The following is a 23,989-nucleotide window of genomic DNA, read 5'->3' as shown; positions in this document are numbered from 1 at the left end:
TGAGGTGCCAGTATTCCTCCACAAACTCTAATAAATCATGTCCTGTGGTAGGGTTCCATGTTTTACAGGGAATAATTGAGTAATTAGTTAAAAGTGACGTATAGGGAAAGGGCAGCAAGCAGTACATGAACTGGAGCTCAGGTGCTGGTGATGGCAATAGTCCCAACATCAGTGGTGTGTCTTTGCAGACAGCTGGAAGGGTCTGCCCAAACTCTGTGCCAGCAGTAGGCAGGATCACTGCTGATTTGCCCCCAAGGTTACAAACACAGATATAAGCAGGCTCTATTCTTGAATAGATGTGTGTTTGGCTTTTCTATGCATGTCTGCCACAGGTGACACTGGCACCCTCTCCAGTGCCCATCAGGTCCATGCTTCATTACATGCGTCCTTCTCTTGCAGTAGCAGCACCGTTAGGATAGCTCAGGGGGTGTCTGGGAGCACAAATGTGTGTTGTGCAGGCATCCTCCAGGCTGCATCTGCATTTCTGGCTTGGAAATCTAGGATACAGGGATGCAGACAGTCACTTCTAATCACCTGTGAAGTCTAGTACTAATTCCTTTGGCTTTCCCCACAACTGTTAGCCATAGGAGAATCTGTGGAAAACTTGTCTGTGTAACAACAGCGGCTACAATCAGAAGCTTAAATTATTTGATGCTTTCTTAGATAGTGACACAACTGTTTATTTATTAAATATGCAGCAGTTCAAGTTTGACTTTTTTTTGGCAGTCTAAGGGGTCTGTCTTGACATCCCTTTTTCTATTGTAGCTTTGTGATTTTATTGACCTTATGCATAGGTTATCAGCATTTCCAGTCAATTTACTTTTAAAGAGCCAGTTACTGTTTGATCAGACACATTTTCATTTCTTGCGTTCAACATCTGCGTTTCTTAGTCAGCTCTGATGATTAATGTCTCTCATAACCTGGAAGATTCATATTCCCTCTTTACACGCTGAGAAAAGCAGTCGATTATACTGGCAGGGTAAGCGTTATGTGGACTGAGTTATCTTCCTCTGACTAGACATGCACTTTGTATAGTACTACTGCACAAAGAAGATGATCCTACAGAACACAGCATACTTTTGAAATTACCCTGAGCTTCAAATCATTGTTTTGAGGGACTTGCTGAAAATCAATACGTGCATTAGCAATACAAAGAGGAACAGTACATGCTATCTCAGCCTTCCATCACTGCAGCTTGCAGATAATCTCAGGCTGCCTGTGTAGCAATGTTCTTGTTGTACTCTTTGCCAGATATTTTCTAAAGCTGGAAAAAGTGTTCGGTCATAGATAAAAGATTAATGGTTACTCTACCATGGAACACAGTGTACAAACATTGTACCTGCTATCCTATATACCATGCAAAATGAGCAGCTTTTGTTAATATACTATAGAGCATGATGGTAATACCATCTATCATCTCTGTACTTTAATGCCTAGGTAGGCACACTGCCTATGTTTAATGTGACCTTTGTAAGTTGGAGATGAATCTGCTGCTTCATAGTTTTCCTTGAAGCCAGATAAATGCAACTGATCCTACTTTGGAAGTTGCCACAGCCCACTGATTTCCTGCTGTAACGCTGTTGGAAAATGGAACTAGGAGATCAGAATCCCATGGTATGGGTCGTATTATCATTAAGTACAACTGTGATACACCCACTAAATATGATACGTGTGTTTTCAAAATATTTAATTAAAAATGATAGATTGATAAAAAGTGTGGGATAATGTTTATAATACAAGGGACAGTTTTTCACATTTTTGCTCACTGCTTAGGTAGATCATAAACAAAGAGGATTAGATTAGGTACCTAGGTGTCCTTCACCTGTGGTGCTCGTGAGATACAATGCATTTAGTCACTGGGACTTGTTGTTGAATAATTTTCACAGTGTTTGTATTAATTTGAGATTTGAGGCTTGATATGGGGGAAATTAGACTACCTTCATGCTGTCCATTCCAATAACTTAAATTGGTAGAACATTTATTCTAAAATTCTAATTTTATGAAGAAATGAAGCTCTGTTCTACTGCAAGTTCTTCTCTGAGAGCTCAGTAGCAGATACATGATTGGGAACCTTGGAATATGTGTTTTATACTAACCAGAACAATCTGTAGTAAGCCCTAAAAAAATACTCAAGTGCATAAAGATGAGTAAGATCACACTAGCAATGTAAAGTGGAAATGTATCCTTTAAGATTACTGAAATACTTTGTAAACACAAATTTTTTAGGCTCTGTATGCTGTCCGCTTGGATAGGGTACCATTTGAGTATCACACTATTCAGAATGGAAGAATGGTGGCACTGTGTAGGATTCGTCTCATCTGACCTGAGCTACCCTAATGTTATGGATCTTCTCAAAGGCAGTTGTGCAGGCTCTTTGTAGTTAGCTAAAAAGGACAGACACTTCAGGAGCTGTCTGGGAAATTGGGTGAGAGAATCTGAGCTACCGTGGCAGCTTCACTGGAATAATGAGGTTTCTAAAAAGACGAACCAATAATAATAGTTTTGCATGTGTTACTGCTTGTGCTAGCAAAGATGCTTTTATGAATCAAATTCTCATAAAAAGCAACTCAGCCATTTATATGTAACAAATATCTTAACCCAATAACAGCGGAACAAACGTGAATAATCAAACGGTCCTTTTACAATTAGTTGAACTCTATGGCTAGCAGATGTTAAAAGAGTCAACTCCATTTTTCTTTATTTTATTGCAGAGTTATATGCTGGAAGTAAAAAAAAATGTATCCCTCTGTTGCAGTGCATGCTCAGCACATACCAGACACTGGATTCTTTGCCACTGTTTGTTTGGATTGAGCTGCACAGTAGTTAAGTTCTGCAGATGAGGGGATAGCTGATACTTCTGTAACACATCTGATTTATTTACTTACCTTCTCAGTAAAATATTCTAGAAGAAAATTTTTCAAAAATGAAAAAAAATTGTCTGAAACAGTACAATGGAAATCCCAGAAAATTCCAGTTCCACTGTCCCAGTGAGTGGAGAGTTCTCACTATCATCAAAATGCCTTTTCTGCAAAACTGGAGATTTTAGAATAAAGTCAAATTATGCACTATGAGAATAACAAATGTTTCCAGTGCAGCTGCTGAGATGCCTAGCATGATAGAAATACAGAGAAGGGCTGGGTACACCTGTCATCAGCTCCAGCATATTGCCACACCAAGGCACTCTGCTGAGTTGCCAGGAGCCCATGATGGAGTGGGCATCGAGGAGGGGAAGCTGAAGCTGAGAAGCTGCTTAGATTAGGGATGCCTGGGAAATGGCCTCCCTGCCTGCATGGAGCTGCAGCTGAGACCCAGAGGGTCCCTCTCTCTCACTGCTTTGCGGAAGTGGTTTCTCATCTGCAATGACTACACATCTCAACTTGGCATCCTGCTCTGCTGGATGCTCTCTGCATTTTGCCAGCTGTGAGAAGGGTGTGCCTGTGTCTGTCAGCCTCATTCCCTGTGGTTGCAAGTGTCATAGCAGCTAAATCCAAAAGGATCAGCAAGAACAAACTGATCTGCTCACCTTTCCTCTGCACAGGGGGCTTGTCCTGATTTCCTTATTTCTTCAGAAATATGTTGTAAGAAAAAACAAAATCTTTCACAAACTGCACTGGAAGCTTGTGAAGGGCACTAGAAGAGAGCAAGGGGATTCACTCCTAGATATTCCTTCTTTCAGAGCCACATAAAGAGTTGCAAGGTCTACAGAACGGATCCAAAGTGCAGAACTGAGAGAATCTTTGCTAGAAGCAGCCTCAGATCATGGACTCAGCTGATTTAGAAGGTTCTGCTCCTAGCCACTATATTTTGCCAAAGGACAAAAAGGAGGGAAAGAACAACCTGAAGAGAAGGTAATGCTCTCACAACACAACTCATCCATCTAGCTGCACTGCTGTACATGGCTGCACCAAATTCATCCTGATCATAGTCACAGTGCAGAGGCAGGGAGGTGGGCAAAATACAGTGCTCTGCCTCAGACCCGACAGGCTCTGCTTGCTCAGCACCGGGCCCCAGTCCATCTGACATGGAATGCCATTGCATCCACCGTATATTTCCTTTCTGTTTTATTAGCAAGAGTATTAACTGCATGAATTACATACTATATATTCATATCAAATTCTATTCTTTCAATTCCTATAAATATGAGTGTGACTTGAAACCATTTAATAGGGATTATACCAGACTTTAACCTGAGTAAAATAGAAATATAGAGTACTATTCAAGGGAAACTGTGCATGTTGTCTCACTACAGGGGTACAAAATCCAGCACTGCTCAGGGCTTCAGTCAGGAGCAGATGTGACAATGAATGTCCTGCTGGCAGAGGAGCTTAACCAGTAGAACTCTTTACATTTTTCCAATGAAACGATTTGTTTTTATGCATTACCACATTGCACGTGCTGGTCAATGTGAAAAACAGATTGCTGTAAAAGGCAATTTGCTTATTCAAAAAATAAATGGCTTGTAGAGAAGAATTTATATTCATTAGCTTTAAGATACAACCTTCTTTTCACAGGATAGAGCTTTGTCAGGAGGGAAAAGAAGTGTAGGAAGCCCTAGTTAGAGGACTTAGCAGGATTACAACTGTGGTCCTTTGTCTTCTAGATTTCTATCTAGTATGAGCTGACATGCATTCAGTGAGATAAGTGGAATTACATTTGGTTGAATTAGTGGTGAAGTTGTCAGACAGAAAATAAACTGAGCACTAAGCGTGTTGGAGATCTCTTTCCTTGTCATTATTAGGTGCCATTTTCCCCAGATTATGATTTATCCTGATTTACACCCACTAACAACTTCTTGGCTTTAATACTGACTGCTGTTGGGGTTCAGGTACAGCAAGCTGTTATGCAGCACCCAGGTGCAGATAGGAGGAAGATGTGATCCTAGGTTACCAGATAACCGACTTTTCCAGTTGCAAATGATATGCATCAAAGCACAAAAAGAAAGCTGAATTCTATCATTTTATTCCAGGACTTGAGGCTATGCATGGCCCCAAAAAGAAGTCATGTAGACACTGGGGAATTAAGAGTCAGTAGTTCTGCAGGTATCAGGACAGCAATAAGTGGTACAACAGGAGATACTTCTTTCAGAAGCCCATGGGCTTACTACTTGCATGCCTCAAATATATGCTGAGGTGGTCTGATGTCACAGAGCCTTAATGAGAAGGAAGTCTGACAGGCACTGTGGTTTTCATCTTATAAAATCATTGTTCCTTGGGATTAATTTTATGTTTCTCAGCAGAAAATGTAGCTATACCCAACACAGAAATGACTTGTGACACGAACTTGTTAGGCTTTTCTCAAGACAGCTGAACCTGTGGTTTTGGACACCTCTGAGTGGCAGCCAGTTCCATTAGCAACTGAAAGATTTCCTCTCCCTCCCACCGTTTCTTGTCTTCCTACTACTTTGTTAAGGTCCTGCATGACAGTCAGACACCCGTAGAGGCAGGCTTCATGCTGGCTTTACACTGCAGCTGTAGTACACATGGGGTACTTGGCAGACATTATAGGAAAGCAGCTCTGGCTGCACCAGAAGGTGCAGAGATGCCTCAGAGGCACAGAAATGGTGCCAGGCAGTGGGGCCATCAGCCTAGAGGCAAGCGGATGTGCCACCTGTGAGCAGAGGGATGCGCCAAGGGGAAATGCTGACTTTAGGGGGCTGAATGTATTGCTCCTGCACCGGAACGCAGATAGATCAGCAGGAAATTGCTGAAGGAGGATTCTTGCCCCCTGTGGCTTCATACAGATAACAGGAACACTAAAAAAAATCCCAAACCTGCAAGCTTTTAAGCACAGTGGAAAGAAAAACTGGAACACACACACAGCGTGGGCCAGGCTCTGTAGCACACATTGGTACCTTAAAGAGCCCTTTGCAATCAATCCAACGCGTCACAGTCCTCAACTTTAATACACATTAATAAGCAGAGAGAGGTGCTTCAAGGATGGCTTGAAGTGTCACTTTGAAGAGTGCTGCTGGAATGGGGTGATTAGTGCAGAACAAGTTGCTGGAGACAGGCAAGCAGCAGTCTGAGAGTAGGTGGCTTGTGCAGCAGCTAGAGGGTTGGGCCCATAACCAGGTGGGGTGGGCACCTGGGAGCAGTGGGAGGCTGTTGTGCTGTCCTCCACAGCACATTTACAGGAACATATGGAGTATTCATAAATCAAGATGGTTAGTGGTTAGCCATTTGGGGATGATACCATGAAAAAAAATGCAGGAAGAACCAAAAGATTTCATGGCACTTCTGCAGTGAATATAGAAAAAAAGGACACGCAACCTCAGGACCGTAAGCCTTCAGCTCTCACCTGAGCACAAACATTTATGGGACTTGTGGTTACAGCTGACTGAGGATGCTGGAGCCTCAAGCGCTGCTGATAAGCAGTAAGTCCTGAAAGCTGAACACACAGTTTTGTCTTTCCTCAGGCAAAATCCTTTGTGGAGTTTTATTTGCACCTAATATTTCTTCATAACTATTCATCAAAAATTCTGTCCTTGATTTTTTCCCTTTTATTTATCTGTTTAAACATTCTTGATTTACTTCTCTTTGCCCACAGAGCTGCTGGCACTTCCATGAGGAATTCGGCAAACAATTGGAACGTTGAAAGAATATCAATTCTGCTAATCTTCTTCCAAAAAATATTTTCCAGTAAAAACAGCAGATTCTGATATATATTTCACGAGTACTTTTATCATCTTCCCCTTGATAGAAAAATCTAGAATGAGGTGTTCAAATCTATTTTCATAAAAAAAGGTTCCGTAACTCCAGCAGTTCTGTTCACATCAATATAGCACTTAAAATAATATACAAATGAAAATACATAAATTGGGTGACTTGAAGACTATACATATTTTCATTTCAGCCAGACTTAGATTTTATGCTTCCACTCAAGGTCATGAATATTCCTTTGAAAGATAAGATAATAAAATTAAGTACCGTACCAGTTGGGTCAAAGTCTGGAAAATAATCTGGGCAGTTCTGAGCAGTGATTCTGCCAGCAGGCGTGTCATCCCAGCACAGCCAGCCATCCCACGTTCGGTTGCAGAACAGACCTGGATGTCGAAGAGGAATTCAGTAGTCAATTTAGCAATCACTCCTTAGCCCATTCTGTTCTGGCCTCCCAGGGAACCTTGCTATCTGCAGACAATAAAGTGGTTTTGCAATATAAGCCCTTGTTATCGATACACCTGGAGTGGCATTTAGGTAGTAGAAAGTACTTGGTTTAGCCAACCAGATGTTAGTGGTGTTAATGTTACTGGAAACTGATGTTTTAAAGGCTACTGAATGGAGCTTTGAGTGTAGGGTCTGAACCTACACATTCCTATTCTTTACCCTTATCAGTCGTAGCAGACAGGACCCTGTAAGTTCCCTTCTGCAGAGGTAGCACTCCTGAGGCTGTGTCCACTACAAGGATTGTTCCCAGACACACAAAAGACAAAGTAGATGAGAGAGGGAGGCAGAATACTGCTCTTTCTTGCTTCCCATCTGAGAGATGTTATATAATGTAGTCTGCAGAAATTGCAGTATGAGACTGCTTGCAAAAACACAACTTCCCCACTCACTGTGGATTTATGCAAAGAACACGTAAGGATCCCCCAAAAATACGTCTTGGTTATTTTTCATGTAAAATCAATTTTGTTGGGGGAAAGGTATTAACCAACATGACTGACGGGCTAAGGAGATATACAGTGAGAAGATGTACTTTACTATTTTGTGCTCTGGTCCCGAGGGATTTTCAGACTAGCTGCTATCACCATGTAGGTTGTTTTTGACAGACTTACAGAGAAGGCATTTAATGGCCTTTGACAGTTAATAAGTTATGAGCAACTAATTGCTTCTGATACCCTTAGAATTTTGATCTGATGAGATTTTTTGTTTAAACTTTTGCAAAGGAACATAATATTTGCATTAGAGTTACAAAGCTTTAAATTGCATTTTCAGTGTTGAAATTTTCAATGATGACTGTTAATTTAAGTTGAAATAGCTGTGAACTAAAATGGAAAGCATAAAAATTTAGAAATTATTATCTTTTTTTCCATTTTAGATGCATAGGAAAAGGGATATTTTTATGAAAACTATTTCTTCATTAGGTTAGACTTCGTGCACAGATATTTTGCCATCATCAAGTCAGATATGCTATTGCTGCCTGTTCACTTTATTAGCAAGCCATTGTATCAGCTGTTTGTTATCTTTCAGGCATTCTTTTGTTCTCTGTTTTTGAGATACATTTGAAATCGTTTTGTAATACCAAAGAAGAGGAAAAAATGTTTGCAACATAAGTTTGTATCTGCAAGACACAGCAGAATGAAGCTGGTAGGGATTTCAGGCTTTAATTTTAAATCCTTTGCCTTGCCTTATAAAGCAAGATCCGTACAATGTGGAATGTGTCTTTCAAGGTCAGGGACAGGGTATATATATACATATGCCCATAAATACAAATATGTATACACTAACATACACATATATATATGTTTTTGAACTCCTGTAGCAATTCAAACAGTCTAAGTAATAAACCACAGAAGTCAGATGTGAACAACATATTGCTGAATCACTGACCAGAACAATTGTGTTTTCGGAGCGAGTGAGGGAATGCTGTGCAGGATGGTCAGGCATTCCCATGTGCTTGAGCTTTACATTTCATTACTTCTCTGTGGCTCATCAGTTATACCTTGAAAGAGGCAAGGTGCACCCAGTAGATGCCTTCAGCTGAGATCTTGGGCTTTTCTTCTCAGGAGACACCCCAACAGTTCTTTGCATTAAGGGAATTAACTGTCTCATACATCCTCCCTTTCAAATTTGCAGCTAAGAGACTCAGACACTTGCTCACTTCCTTCTGTTTATGAAATATATTTAATAATTATGAAATATAGATGTTGAAGGACTGATGAGGATTCTGTAATTCAGTTGTGACTTACAGAAACAAGACCATGGTGAAAACACAACTAATGTAATGTAGTAGTGTTGGCCTTTTTCCCTGTTCACTTATTAACTTCAGTCTGTGTTACAAATGCATTAAATGCATGTTGCTATGAACACTCCCCGGTGGCACCACTGAAACCCAGCTGTCAGCTGAAGGAGCGCAGGTACTGCTGAGCTGTGTCAGATGGCTGCTGGGATGCTGCTGCTGTCCTCCTGGCACAGCCCTGCCCTGGAGAATCCACCAGGACATCATATGAAACAAGAATCATTTATGTTGGGGAAACACTTCAGCCCTTTGCAACAAATTACATGTGGAAGGGGTAAAAAATAGAAAAGAAAGAAAGGGAATAGATTAGAACTATAGATTAATGCAAAGATTACATATTTATAGAGCTGGAGACTAAATGAGTAATCTGTGCAGAGAACAGGCCAGCACCTAAAGGCTTGTTTATGTCTGAAACGTGACAGTTTTTATTGCCCCATTTAAATACTTGCATGTTGGTCTTTGTTTGTTTGCTTCTCCCATCATTGGCCTAAGTGAAAACTCATTTGAATCAAAGGGTTCTACATTCTACATTTCTACATTCATTCCCAAATATTTCTGCATCAAGGCCTGAGGATCTTAACATCTAGTCACTGACTTTTACATACATCAATAAAATCTCATAAAGAGTTACAGAAATGCCTTTGTTCTTATACTGAAGAAAACCTCAACAACGCATTATCTCTACCTCATTTACTGTGATTTTTTTCCGATATAACTTCTCTTAAACAGTGCCCTCAGTCTCTGCTCTTAGGGACATGGGTTAGTGGCCAGTGTGGTGATGGGTCGACAGTCAACCTCAGAGGTCTTTTCCAACCTTAATGATCCTGTGATTCTATGACATTATGATTCTTTACTTGAACAAATTGCCACTATGCCTCAAGTATTTTTTCTCTAGCTTCCTGGTAGTTTCTTTATTATTTTCTTTGAAAAACGTGACCAGAAGAGAACCCTCAGTCCCAGCCTGAAAGGCTTCTTCATTCACTGTATGCCATTGTTGCACCACTATTATTTGTCATTTTCCTTTTTATTGATCTTAACACGTGTCTCCTATTTGGTAATAGCCTTCAGTACTTTATAAACCTCTTTTTACTACTGTTACTGTTGAATATGGAAGACCTGGAACACTTGTGTTGGTACAGAGTGCAACAGTTCTCAGTTAATTCAGGACAGACAGGAAAGCAAAAAAAGTGAGCAAAGCAAGACTGTTATTATATTTAAGATATCACTGTTCATGGTCACATCTTTGTGTAACAGTACCATGAGGTACTGCACTGACAGATCTGGAAAACTTAACTACCTAAGGAACAGAACAAAAATTCAAGCAGCAAAGCCCTGAGCCAGCAATGCACTTCATCTACATGATGCGGGTACCATCTGTATGGGAAAGAAGGAAGAGCCGCTCATTCCCTGGGCTCACTCTAGCCTTTCTTTTTCCTTAGCATCTCAGTGAACAGTAAGTTAGTGTGAATCTGACTGCTGCTTACCGGAAGGCAGCTGCACCCCAAGTTAAAACACAGGTTAGCATAAAGAACAAAATGCTTCTTTGTAGTGATATACACAAACATGGTAATATAAAAAAAGAATTTTTAATCTTTACCTTTTTTCCTATATGGAGGAGCTCTGTTCATCCTCTCATAGCATTTGAACTGTGAATCTATTATCTTCTGTCGTATGACTGAATTTTCAGTTACTACAGGCTCTAATGTAGGATCAGTATAATTTACAGTAGCAGTAAGACTTGGAACGATTCTCTGTACAGAAAGGAAAAGCTGTTAGTAACACTGAATAAGCCAGTAGGATAAAAAACTAAATAAATTACAAAAGAAGGTCAGAAAACTTCATTGTGCATTCCTCAAAGGCCTTTTATTTGCATATTTTGCATTATGATAGACCTTAGTGCTTTCAAAGTAAATGCTCAATTTCAACTAAGTTTACTTCACTATAAGCTCCAGATTTTAACCAAGCCCTTTATTCCTGGCAAAAGAAAGAACCATTAAATACTAGATAAAGTCTTTAAAATATTTCCATTTAGATTAGTGACCTGCAAAAAAATTTGTATGTATCTGTCCAATGTTATACCCATGTACTCGCTCCCACTTGTGCTGATTTTTCTCTAGATTACCCAGTCAGTGCCACAGGCTAGAAACACTATTTTTTCATGTTTTCTGCTTCCTAATTTGAGCTCCCTCAACAACTGTTAGGGCCAGGGTAAAGGGTTTAAGCCTCACAACCTGAGCTTAGTTCTTAATTAAGCAAAGTTCCCCCAAATCTGCGAGTCTGAATGAAAAGTCCTCTTTGATCAAGTGGCCTCTTCTGAAGGATTCCACTCCAAGCAGCCTGAAGGGCACAAAGAAGGACCACTGCCTATGGAAGGCCAAGATCTCAGGCAGAAAGATCAGTTGTTCTCTTTTCATCCACTCCTTTGTTGCACAGCCCAGGTCTGTGAATTGGGGTGGAAATGAGTGTGGGGTGTTCTTGTTAAAGCTCTTTTGCTTCAATTCTGTATCAGGATACTTCTCTTTGGGAAGGTGATAGAAAAGGGTTATTTCTTCAGATTCCCCAAGCAAAAGCAATGTGGCCGTGGCACTTTCTTTGCATGACTCTCTACTTTTTTTACATGCAAAGCTATACTTAAGCTATTGCAAGTGCATACAGAGTTATTTGAAGTCTCCTTCAAAACTGAGGACTCCCACAAGCCCACAGCTTTAAAGCTATTGAGGATCTTTCTTATTCAAAGCCTGCATTTCTCTAGACAGGCCATACAGGTAATGTTACTAACATCAGTACTTTTAACAGTATTTTATGTATATAGGAAAGAGTAAGTTTAGGACTTTTAGGAGTATGCTTCAGATTATATTGATCACCTTCTAGGCACATTTGAGCCTATGAGATTCACATTAACGTAAAATGCTTGTACACAGATCATTAAGCAGGCATGTAGAGCTGTACAATCAAAAATCATGACAGATTTGAAAGTTCAAATATGAAGTGACTTCTTAAATTACTGTTTACCAGTTTTCTTTTGCAATGTTTCTATTTGACTTTTGTTTTCTTTTTGCAAGGAGATGGTCTGTTCTTCAGCTCGCTCTGACAGAACAAGACCAATTCACACTAACAATACAACCAGAAAGACTGAAGTTACTGGTCATAAATTGCAGTTTCTTTTTCTTATCTGTTTCCTACCTGTACAGAGTAAAGCACAACACAACTGTATGATAATTGGCAAATGCCAGCTACACAGATAGAAACTGTAAGTACTTTTAAAGTGCATTGAAACACCTTTCCCTTCTCTTAAGTTGTTTTGGGTCATTATTATCCACCATTCTTGAAAGGAAAGGCTTTTCCCAAGATTGCACATTATAAAAACATATACACTGGAATCAAAAGTAAGAAACGGAGTCAGACAGTCATTCCTGTCTTTTAACTGGTGAAGATGTAACAGTTGGTAAACCAGGGCTGGAAATTTTTGGGAATGAGATACAAGAGAGAAAAAACATCCTTCTCTTCAAAGTCAGTTTCATAATTTGCCACATGTAAGGGAGGAATCTACTTCCTGAAGGAAATAGCACTTATTAGGCATAGATTAATGAGAATACTATTTGGGAGCAGAGACTTCCTGTGGTGGTAGACAGGATGAATGTTTTGGATTGTGCACTAAGTTATTTAAAGTGCTCAACCACATAACCGTTCTGCTACCTTTGAGCAAGGCAATCATGTTACAGTTGAAATTGTGAGAATAATTCCCATTACCCACATTTGGTCCAGGAATTCACTTACAGAGATTAAAAATATAGATGAGAATGTGTCACAAAACCCCAATAGAAATGATTGCTTCATCAGGGGAAATCATTTAATGGCCAACTGTAAAAGTAAAGCAACTTTGGATAAAGACTTGAATATTAACATTACATTATATCAGTCCCTTACATTTATCTCATTTTTTACTTATCAAATCTGAATAATCAGATTTTGAGTTAGTCACACTCACATTTCCATGCACCTTTGATGTAACTGTAAAAGCTTGTGTGTGAAATCAAATTACAGGGTTATGTGTAGGTGTGTTACTGGTACTGTTCATCTGGGATGTGCCTAAGATATACTCATCCATTTGATTACTCATTTCTTTTTGCCTGGATTTGAGAAACCAGCCACGGAATTTTGAACAATATTTTATTCTGCCTTGAAACAAATTATCGTTTCAGCTGAATAAAAACAGAACTGCTGGCTCGAAGGAGGATGAGGAATTAAACCTCTGTTTACTACCACACACAAAAGGAGTGTGCATCCACCAGTACTCTTGTATGCGGAGCCTAGTGCCCTCTCACCCCAAAGCCAGAGGCAGAACTCCCATTCAGCTCAGTGGGATGGTGATCCGGCCACATGCTCCTGCGGATCAATCACACAAAGATCTTACCACGGTTCTGATGTTGGATATTATTAATTTATCTTGAATGTTTGGAGTCCATTACTGCAAGTTAAAACCCTTCCCATCCATCCATCAAGTTGGATTTATACTTCAGATGGAAGTATAAATTCTGTTGATAGAATAAAGGAATGGCTTATTCATTTACAAATATTCTTTATTAAAGAGAAACCAATATTCCACAACTTAATAAACAGGATGTGTCGATAGCCTGAAAATGATTGGTTATGATTTCTTCAGAAGAAAAATGTTTAAGTGATGTCCCATGCAGCAGTTTAGCAGCCGTACATATGATGTCACTCCTAGAAGTCCAAGTAAATGACGTCATACATACGACCACCAAGCCACCACGTGACAAATGACTGCTATAAGAAAATGAATTTTCATAACAAAGAGAAAGAACAGGCCGCTGGGAATGCTGAAGTTCACTTTAAACCTAGAATGGACAAAGTGATCTAGAAAAACAACTTGGATCCATTATTAAACTATATGAAGATCAGCAAATAATGCCTGTTTCTGTAAGACAGACACCTGCTACTAACCTGTGCAAGATTGTGCCCATTTCTGAAAGACAGAATCCAGATAAAGCAAGCATAAATTTCACCTTTTTTTTCCACAAAACACTGGATGAGATAAAATGGCATTCCCAAATATTTTTCTTCCACCATCAAGGAGCTAGACTAAACATGACATTTGAAAATATTGTATTTGCAGCTTTCTTTCCTTTCGATTTTTCCCCCTTCCATTAAATACAGAAATTTTGCAAATTTACTGTTGAGCTCAGTCAAAATGTATTTCACAATCTGGATGCTACAGCTGCTTATTATTGATTTTAATAGTTCAAAAATATGCTTGATGCATTTCTTTTAAAAGTGCTCTGTTTAGTCACCACTTAGTGGGTGACTTAACTCTTGCTCTTTGAGTCACCACACCTTCAAGCAAGAACTCAGCATGGCTCAGCCTCATTGCAGAGCCCCTGATGCACCTTGATTGTGTTTGAGAGACATTTCACAGCTACCAGTGACAGAACAGAGAATAAAAGCACTGTGATGCCTTAGGAAGGTCATTAACAGAAGGCATTCAGTAAACATAACGATTCTTATTCATTACAAAGGTGCTCAGAAACAGCAGACAACAACTGCTAGGAGGAAATGCCTCAAAATGACATGTTTTATCAAACCATCCAATGTTAGAATTTTCTTGTATTCAATTGCTGTTGAAGAAGGATGAAACACCTCATAGCTATATCTCATATAACTTACACTGCAGATTTTGGTGGCAATGTATAAGAGCAAAAGATTATCACCCACATAGATGAAGACAAGGCACTTTTAATGGAAAGCAACTTGTAACCCTCTCTTACAATTCTTTTCCATTGGTGAGGTCAGTACTACCTCAAATGAGGAGACTTTACTCTCAGGACAATGTGATGCAGACTGTGAGCATAGAGGAAGGCTGCAGAATGCTTCAGGGATTTTGAATGCAGCTCTAATTAATCATCTTGCAAGACACCTCTTTAGAGCAATCAGCTGCATAGCAACAATCTTATTTTGTTAAAAAGCAAAAATGGAGACAAAAATGTCCAGCTCACTCTGGAATCTTTGGTAAACACAACCTTTCTCTTTCCTGAAAATCTGCTTGCAGATAGTGACTGAAATTCTCAAAATAACCTTCAGTGAGTCTTAATCATCAGCAGTGTACCACCCCAAATATTCATTACATGAGAAGAGCTCTGGAATTTGCAAGTCCTTTGCAGCTTGAAGCAACTCACAGCTACAAAGCAAAACATGCCCTTCCCACTGCTTTGTCAGCACTCTCCTGGTCCCAAAGGCTGGTACCTGCTCTACACCAGATGTTGGAGTAACCACTGTTTAAGTAGGAAGAGCCTTATGCAGAGAAGGAGCAGGCTGTGGCACCTCACTGCTTTGTATCACAACCGTAGCTAAGGGGGAGAGCAGGCTGTGGCACCTCGCTGCTGCATATCACTGTTGCAAGGGTGAGATGCCTGCACCATGAGCCATGCCCTCATCACAGAGATAAAGATCTTTCTAAGTGGCTTCTGGAGACTCAAACCACAGCTGTGTTCCAAAATATGCCAGTTTTTGTATTTACCTAAAATCACACTCAGGCATTCACATGCTTAATTTTCCGTGTTTCAACTGAAATTATTCACAAGACTTCCAGGATCTGACACAGTTTACCAGACTGTGAGCAGCTCAGTGACTGAGGCTTTGTAACATTTTGACAGGTCTGGACTTAATAAACTGTACGATTTGGTTGGGTTTTTTTTTGTTTTTTTTTTTTTACTCAAAATTGTTTTAAAATACAGTCTTGGTCAAAGGGATTTAATTGAATAATGGTGTGGTCTGAAGCTGCAGCATTCATTTTGTCCTTACTGAGTATTCTGTGGTTGGCCCAGGACAACAAAATTGTAATTTATGAGGAAAAACTACTCCATCCATCCTCATTTACAGGGCAAGAGCAAATTACCATCTTCAGGCACAAGAGGAGAATTTTTACTTGACAAAATGAGGTAGAAAATACAATTCCCTTATCTCCATGTCCTGTAAAATTGATCAGTCACACAGGAAAAAGACCCAAGCTTGTTTCCTCCTCCCTCTCATTTTCAGCAGTCCCCCTGGACACACTGTTCCAGTGCTCCATCCATCTTGTGGAGAGAAATGTGCACATAAGAGATGGTCTAATTCTGCCAGCACGTGGGGACTGAGGAACTTGAGTAAACAAATCTCAGTTACATTCTGGGGCTCTCAGTAATTACTGAAAAATAGACAGTATCAAAAATGAAGTAAGAAATATTGCCTGAGAAGAACAGTTAGAATTTCTACAGGAATTCCCTCCGAACTGCAAAGGAATCTCTGGTGATGGTGAAAGAACTGCCATTATTCTGCATCCAAAAACAAGGGGAGCAGTCAGAGACAATAAGAAATTAGCTCCACTTCTAATAACTGAGTCTTGGAGCAACAGGCGCTTTGAACAGTTTATGTTTGGCAAAAAACAATTACTACGGACCTATACAAAGAGTAGAGTGCTGACTAGCCTGTGTAGAAGTGACATAGGTAATAGAGACAGTTTCTATCAGAATGTATCAAAACCACTTGGGACAGGTCTAAAGACTGGAGATATAGGGAGGAGGACCTATGGAGTACTTGTAAATGGATTCTAGGACCAAGCATGCAAGGATGGATGTAGGACTGTCTCTGGGAACCCAGGAGCAATTAGAAAATCCTGCACAATGGGAAAGGTCCTTTTGGAAGAGAAAGAAAGACACCCTTTCCTTATGACAGACCACAAATAAAATGTAAAAAAAATATTTTTTTCCACCAGCTACAGGTGGAAAAATTTTTGGAAAGATGACTCTTGCCAAATATTTTTCATATTTGATTTAACAGCAGTGTTCTGGCACTACTATCAAGAAAACAGAGCTTGTTCACAGTCCCCTTCTATGGCTGTGGCTTCTCCCTTACTGGAAGATAAATTGACCTAAGAGGTGTCTAACAAGATCACAGTATGGCCACCACAGTGAAAAAGGATGGAATATTGTGACTTGAGCAGTGAAAATGTAAGAAAATTTGCGCTTAAGTTACACATACAGGACAGAAGTTAAAGAACCCAGTATAAAGCTATCTAAAAGGAAGGGGATGCATATTTTACTGCAGAGCTTCTTAAATCAGTAAGTCCTAGCCCTGGGCTACTGATGTAAGGAGGACAGAACCAATGCTGTGTGCATGATACCACGGATGAGAGATCTAATTTAGAGGGATGATCAGCCCAATCTTTCAAGACTGTCCTCCAAATACATGCTGTAGGGCAGAACACTCCAAATGCTCAGTAAGGGCTGTTGACAATTTTAGTTAACAGAATATTTACAGTCCTGTCATTTGATTGTGGAAGAAAAATAATCTGGAACTGTTCCTTCACTTGGCTTTGATTTCTTACAGGAAGATTTACTGTTCTTTGCCAAGGCTCCTGTTATGTTATGCAGGTCAATTGGGATTATTCAAGCACAGAAGATATCTGGTCTCTGATGGGTCCTTTGGCTTTGAGAGATCTCTAAACATGCATGATGTTCCAGCCAGCACACTACGTGCACCACTTGCAGGGCTATGTGTAACAGACACAAAATGCCACAAAAACCAGAATACTCTGATACATATCAAGGCAGATTTTTGCCAAGCACAGGGATAATCGTTCAAATCATTAACTAATTCTGGCTTAATTATTTTTGAAACCAAGCTAGCAGAAAAATGTTAATTCTCCTCTGTTCATTCTCCTGCTCTCCAGGTCATCCTTGTTTGAAGTCCATGATCCTGAACTATGAATTCAGAATTTTACCCAAGTAAGGTATTCTTTGCTATTCTTTTGCATTCTCCATGATCTCATTTCGTTGTTTATTCCATGTTCTCTTACTGTTCTCGGCTTCCCTCCCCTACTTTTTCTCCATATTAATTTAAGAGGCAAACAGCACATTGGGCAAGTTCTCCTAGTCTGAAACTAATGAAACAGGGAGAGAGGTCTCTGCCATTCCTCAGAGTGTCTTATAGTCCCATTTCTACAATTTATAACCAGAAAGTGTTTGAGCTGATGAGGGACACACAGCAACATTCCATATTCATCCCACATGAATGGAAGAAAAGCTGAGAAGCAGAGGGGTCTGAGGAGCTAACAAACAAGATACAATCAAGAGTAATAAGAATCAAAAATTTCATCATGAATACAGAGACAAATATATCATTGAGGAATAAGGTGGCATCAGGCATGCAAGGAGCTCAGACTACACAGAGGCAGAGAGATGCTTATTCCCAGCAGCATCATTCAGACATATACTCGCTGCTGTGTGACTGACCACTTGGATAGTGTCCTCATTTCTGACTATCTGCAATATCTTTGATTTTATAATACCTGTTGACCATTTGGGGTTCCACAAGCAGAGCTGAAAGAAACAATTCAACTTACATGAGAGATATTTACTCAAGTAGAAATTAATTTGCTACATAGATAGAACAATAGTTACTCAGCCATGCAGCTGTTGAATATATTGGAGTAACAGAAATATTGAGATCAAACAGTTGAAAGTAGTGTTTGAACTGAATAACTAATCTTTATAGTGATATTTGCCATTTGCTTTCCTAAGACCAGAGCCAACATAAACAGTGAAAATTCAAAATCACTTCAGTGATTTTTCAGTCACACAACATTTAGGAAGTTTTCAACCACATAAGTTTCCAAATCCAGTTGAAAAAAAACACAGGCGTTACCATCTTCAGACTTGCAGTTTTATCTCACTGGGGAACAGTGGTTTCAAGTTCAAATGTTTATGGGTTATCTTACTCAGAATGTTATTAACCTTATATCAAAATTTATCAAGAAGGGAACTCATTACTTCACCTGTGCTGTATAACAAATACCACTCAGTACTCCTTATTTTTCTGAACGTCACCACAAGTTTAAATCTGGCATGTGTCATTCATTTGTCTCTTACTTACAGTAAGAAGGATAATCAGTAAGAAGCAGCTGTGGGTTGTTTTTTTCATTGTGGAATCTTCCTGCAGAGGCACGTTGTAGCTGATCCTTCTGGGAATTAAACAGCAAAAACAAAATCAAGATTAGAATTTGTAACAATAAATTCCTGTATTTGTGTATGGGCATCTTTTTAGACTTCAAGTGCATTCTGCACATCTGTGTGCCTCCAGCCTCATGTGTGCCGATATTTGACAGGTATACTTCTATTTCAGCCTCCCTTACAGATGCTAAGGTCAGCAGTCATGAAATACAGCTCCACATTACTACATGACCAGCAGTGTATCTACATCAAACTGCCTCTCTGCCTGCAGACTTGACTTTGGTTGTCCTGATTCTGCTGCTTCTAATCCCCAAATGTCTGCAGACCTATGAAGAACCTGCACATTTTTTAAAATTACCCTCCAAAAAGAAAGATATGATGCACAGATAGACCACACAAAAAGCCTATTTATGGAGTGAGAGAAAGCCAGAAGGTAGGTAACCACTAGGTAGGTTACCACAGAACTCACTGTGTCAGGAAAAGAGACAAATTGGAAACACCTCAAGTTAGACTTCCTAGCAAAGGAGCAAGACTGTGGAATATCACACTCCAAAGTGCCAGGTCTGTGGGACTGTAGACAGACACATGGCTGTGACTTTCCATCACTGAGAATGACTACTGCAGCCACACAAAGTACTAGATAAGCACAGCACAGACACCACTCCACAGGCTTGAAGGGAACTGGACCAGATGCTTTCTGCTTTTCTTTGTCTCTTTTAAGTCATCACCCATCTGGCCTTTATGCCACAGTAAGCAAGGGAGCTATACTTACCACACCTTCATTTCTGAGGCATCTTAAAAATGGAATAGGTTCACTACCTGAGTACCAGACATGCCCAAACCCCAGGAATTTAATGGGAGAAGGGCACACAGACTTTGAAGCTTAGTTTACTGTATGTGTAGTGAGCAAAACAATCCCTTGTGCAACTCTTGTTTCTGCCACAGCATTGTAACTGTAGCTCTTCTCAACGTGAAGTGGTGTGGAATGCCACCCATTACAGTGGGGAAGAAAATCAGTTGTCATTGTCCTCATCTGAAGAAGAAACAATCTCAAAATATAACAAAGATGTGGCACTTCCACTACAATCTATTGCACCGGCATGTATAATCCCATGAATAGGGGTGTTTCATGTCCCACTGAGGTTACATAAAACATAGAATGATGGAAAAGAGAATTCAGAGGATCTGCCTCTGTTAAGAAGTAGCCTTATTACTGTCTGAGCCTTGCTAGAAGCATTCTGGTGTGCCGGAGGTAATGGGACAGGCAAATGACACAGAAATAATACATAATTATGCTGTCAGCCACATATTTGTATTTGATCAGCAATGACAGATAACTCAAATGAAGCAAAAATTGGTCAGCTAGATATGAGGAAAATGTCTGGAATTGTTTCCATCTTCTGTATTCTATTCCCCACAGTGTGTATTGGTTCAAAAACTGTCAAAAATATATGAGCATATAAATAATGGGTCTTGATCAGCTTCCCAGTGAGTAGATATATACATAAATGTGTCTATACAATTATACAGTACTGTAAAGCTTTCTGTAGTGTGATGTAAAGCCAGTCATCTTTTGCATTCCCCCTGCTAGACTCTTCTGCAGCACCTACAGAGATGTGCTAAAAAATAGGCAAAAGAACCTTGCCCTACAAGCCGTTGACAGTCTTACAACACACTACGTGCCACAAATGGCAGAGAGATGAATGCAATATTGTGATCTAGAAAGAACAGGCAAAATCAATAGCAATTGTAGTTACCCGCAATGCATCTAATTTCCTGCACTTGGTGCTAGAAGTGTTTACAGCATTATGTTGGATTAAAGCAGCAACTGCAGGTAAATTTTAGTCAAGTGATATTTTGTGAACGTTTGTCACTATGTACTGGAGAAGCTATTTAAAATATCTCTTGCTCCCATACCTCCCAGTTAAAAAAAGCCATCTGTAAAATACTTAACATATTATTTTTCCCCTCTGCTGACTGTGATGACTGTGCTATATGATACTACATAAGAGTAAATGAGTAAGAATTATTCTGCACACTAAGTCTTACATAATCTTGATATTTCTAGTCTTTCTTTTAGCCAGCTCTAAGCACAGGAATGGCTGACATGCTACTTGAAGTCCAGTACCTGTTTTTTCTTCCTTTTTCACAGGAGTCTTCTCCAGAGACAATTTTAACAGGCTTTAGCAATGCTAGTATAAAGCCCCTGAGTGAGAAATAGCTTTTCTCTAACATCAAGAATGACCTAAAGCACTACATGCATGGGTTACTGGATCAAGGACAATGAACATCTTGAAGTGAAAAGACATGTGCAGGTAAAAAGCATTGATCAAGGGGCAGATCAGGAATAATGTGGAGGCAGAAAGATTCCCAGGAAGGGCAGCCCCAAGGGATGGATCATTGGCCTCCGGACAGAAGGATGGACCTGCATCACCACACCTCTGTCCCATCGCCAGCAATCCTGGTTCAGAGGTAATATAATAGTTATAATATAGATATATTTATAATAGATATAATAGTTATAATAGGATGTGCAAAGTGGCACACTCAAGGCCTTGAGTTTGGGACTGTTGTGCTAAAAATACTACTTGCACTTCTGCCATCGACAACCTCCTTGCTGAAAAGGAGACTGGAAAGCCCCAAGGAGCACTGGATCTACTTCTACCATGAACACAGAAAGAAGCCTGGTTCTTAGTATATACTAATGTCATGTCTCAACCAGACATAGGCTTTGGTGACAGTACCTGCAAAAAGAGTCCTTCCTTTGCCTTATTCTGGCTACATATTGCCACCTGACTTGTGCTACTCTCAAAGCCACTTTAATCTTTTGAAATGATAAGTGCATTGCAGATATTTCAAGGTATGCATGAGGTTTTCCTGAGATCATGCATATTGCAATGGACACAAGCAGTTATAGACAACGTGCTGATAGCTATTTAAATCACTGGAACTAATATAAGAATGATTATTATGGGGATTTAATACTGCAGATATTTTTTCATTTGCTGAAGTTCTCAAGCAGATTTTAGGCTCTGTTTGGTTCATGTTCTTCTACTGTTTGTCATTTTCTTTATTTTTTTTTGTAAAGTTCAGCAGTGTCCTTGCTTGATGTTAAGATAATATAATGTGCTTCATACATTTAAGTTTTAAAACATTCATATTTAGTCATATTTAATCATATGCACATTGTTAAAGCCCAGTATTTTTCCATGATTGTATTAATTTTCCATTCTCTGTTGCTTATAATTGTTCTGTATGAAATCACAGTCTGGTTTTTAAACTAGAATATTGTTCTGTATTCCTCTGTTAATGTAGCATAGCTTATTATGTACTAAGATATTCCTCTTGCTTCAGCTATTACAGTAATACCATGGCTATTACAGTAATACCATGGCTACCTTGGTATTAGTCCTGAAGCTCATCTGAAGAATGGTACAACATTCTCTTGATATTGTCATCTCTTTTGGCTCTGTTCTGATTATTAGTTTTAATATTAAACTGAACAGGGCTGTAAGTACAATTACCACTGGGTTATCCAAAGATGGAACATCCTTACCCGCTCAGTCATTTGCACAAGTGGCCTAACATGGCCAACAAGGAGGGCCAGAAATAGGTGTAAGAATGAAAATTCAAGAGAGGGCAGTAGATCAGCATTTACTTGCTGCAGTCCAAAGAAACAATAAGAAAGAAAGGCTTTTGAGAGGAATACTGGATAAACTTCTCATTTAATTATTCTGCTCTGATTATTCTGCAATGCCATACTTCACAATAGTGCTGACATATCTTTGGAGGAAGATTTTAACAACACAGAATGGGACTAGTAGGGTTTGTGACCAAATACAAGAGAGCGACGCAACAATATATCTTTCTCTGTCCTTGTCTTACCCCTTCAAACTGAAAATACACTCTCTACCTCTTCATTCGTCCAGCATGTTCTTTAGATAGATTTGTTGTCACTCCTGTTCAGTTTTCTCAGGGGATAATAGCTGTACACTCACCTTTAACCCCAATATCTCCAGGGTTTCTTAATACTAGGACTTGTAGATCCATTCAAGGAGCACTTTACTACTCAGCACAGGAGGACACTGACCTGAGCTACCTGTGCCAAAGATGGAGAAGAAAACACAGGGAGAGGTAAGTGGGTAAGAAACATGCAAACCAGCAGCCCCTGTTGCTGAGTGCTTAGGGAATTTGGATCCAAGAAGGAGGCTGCAGGTCTGTCTCAGAGAATCATAAAAAGATTTGGTTTGAAAGGAACCTTTAAAGATCACTTAGTTCCAGCTCCTTGTTAAGGCCAGGGACACCTTCCCTAGATCAGGTTTCTCAAAGCCCTGTCCAGCCTGGCCTTGAACACCTCCAGGCTACCTGCTTCAGTGTCTTACCACCTCATCATGAAAAACTTAATTCTTATATCTAATCTAAATCTACTCTCTTTTAGTTTAAAAACATAACCCCTTGTCCTATCACTATAAGCCTTTTAAGAAGTTCCTTTCCAGCTTTCTTTTAGGCTCTCTTTAAGTACTGGAATGTTCATAAGGTCTCCCCAGAACCCTTTCTCTCCAGGATGAAAAAGATCAGTTCCCTCAGCTTGTCTTTATAGAAGTGCTCCAGCCCTTTGATCATCCTCGTGGCCAACTCTGTACCTGCTCCAAAAGTCTGTCTGTCTGCTGTGGGACCCAGAGCTGAATGCAGTACTTCAGGTGAGGTCTCACAGTAGTGCAAAACAGAAAGCAACGTCCAACTCTCCCCACCTACTGGTCATACAACTTTTGATGTTGCCCAGGATACAGTTGCCTTTGTGATGTAAGAGCACATTGTTGGCTCATACTCAGTTTTTCACCCACCAGAACACCCAAGTCCCCCTCAGAGTTACTCAACCTATTCATAACCTAGCCTGTATTCAAGTTTGGGACTGGCACAGCTCAGGTAAGTGTCACTTTACTTGGCTTTACTGAACTTAATGAAGTTCACATGATCCCACCCCTCAAGCCTATCCAGGTGTCGCTCGATGGCATCCCTTTCCTCCTGAG

At 39.8% G+C, this 23,989-nt stretch overlaps 1 protein-coding gene across 4 annotated transcripts in view; it reads right to left on the bottom strand.

Moving 5' to 3' along the window:
- The window catches only part of CALCR (calcitonin receptor), a 136,001-nt gene that overhangs the window by 48,607 nt on the left and 63,405 nt on the right, over window positions 1-23,989 (bottom strand). For 2 of the 4 annotated variants that reach the window (XM_015853563.3, XM_085538624.1), the window contains exons 2-4: window positions 18,883-18,970; window positions 10,553-10,706; window positions 6,932-7,042 (exon numbers count right to left, since the gene is read on the bottom strand). In XM_015853563.3, the coding sequence (XP_015709049.1) occupies window positions 6,932-7,042; window positions 10,553-10,706; window positions 18,883-18,930 (313 nt within the window). In that variant the 5' untranslated portion in view covers window positions 18,931-18,970. Of the gene's footprint in view, window positions 1-6,931; window positions 7,043-10,552; window positions 10,707-18,882; window positions 18,971-22,957; window positions 23,059-23,602; window positions 23,715-23,989 lie in introns of those variants that run through there. The other 2 variants (XM_015853562.3, XM_085538623.1) reach the window with 2 other exon arrangements.

Source organism: Coturnix japonica, chromosome 2 (genome assembly GCF_054131305.1).
Source record: "Coturnix japonica strain WE chromosome 2, WE-NBRP24, whole genome shotgun sequence".
Classification (NCBI taxonomy): domain Eukaryota; kingdom Metazoa; phylum Chordata; class Aves; order Galliformes; family Phasianidae; genus Coturnix; species Coturnix japonica.
This window is presented reverse-complemented; position numbering and strand designations above follow the sequence as displayed.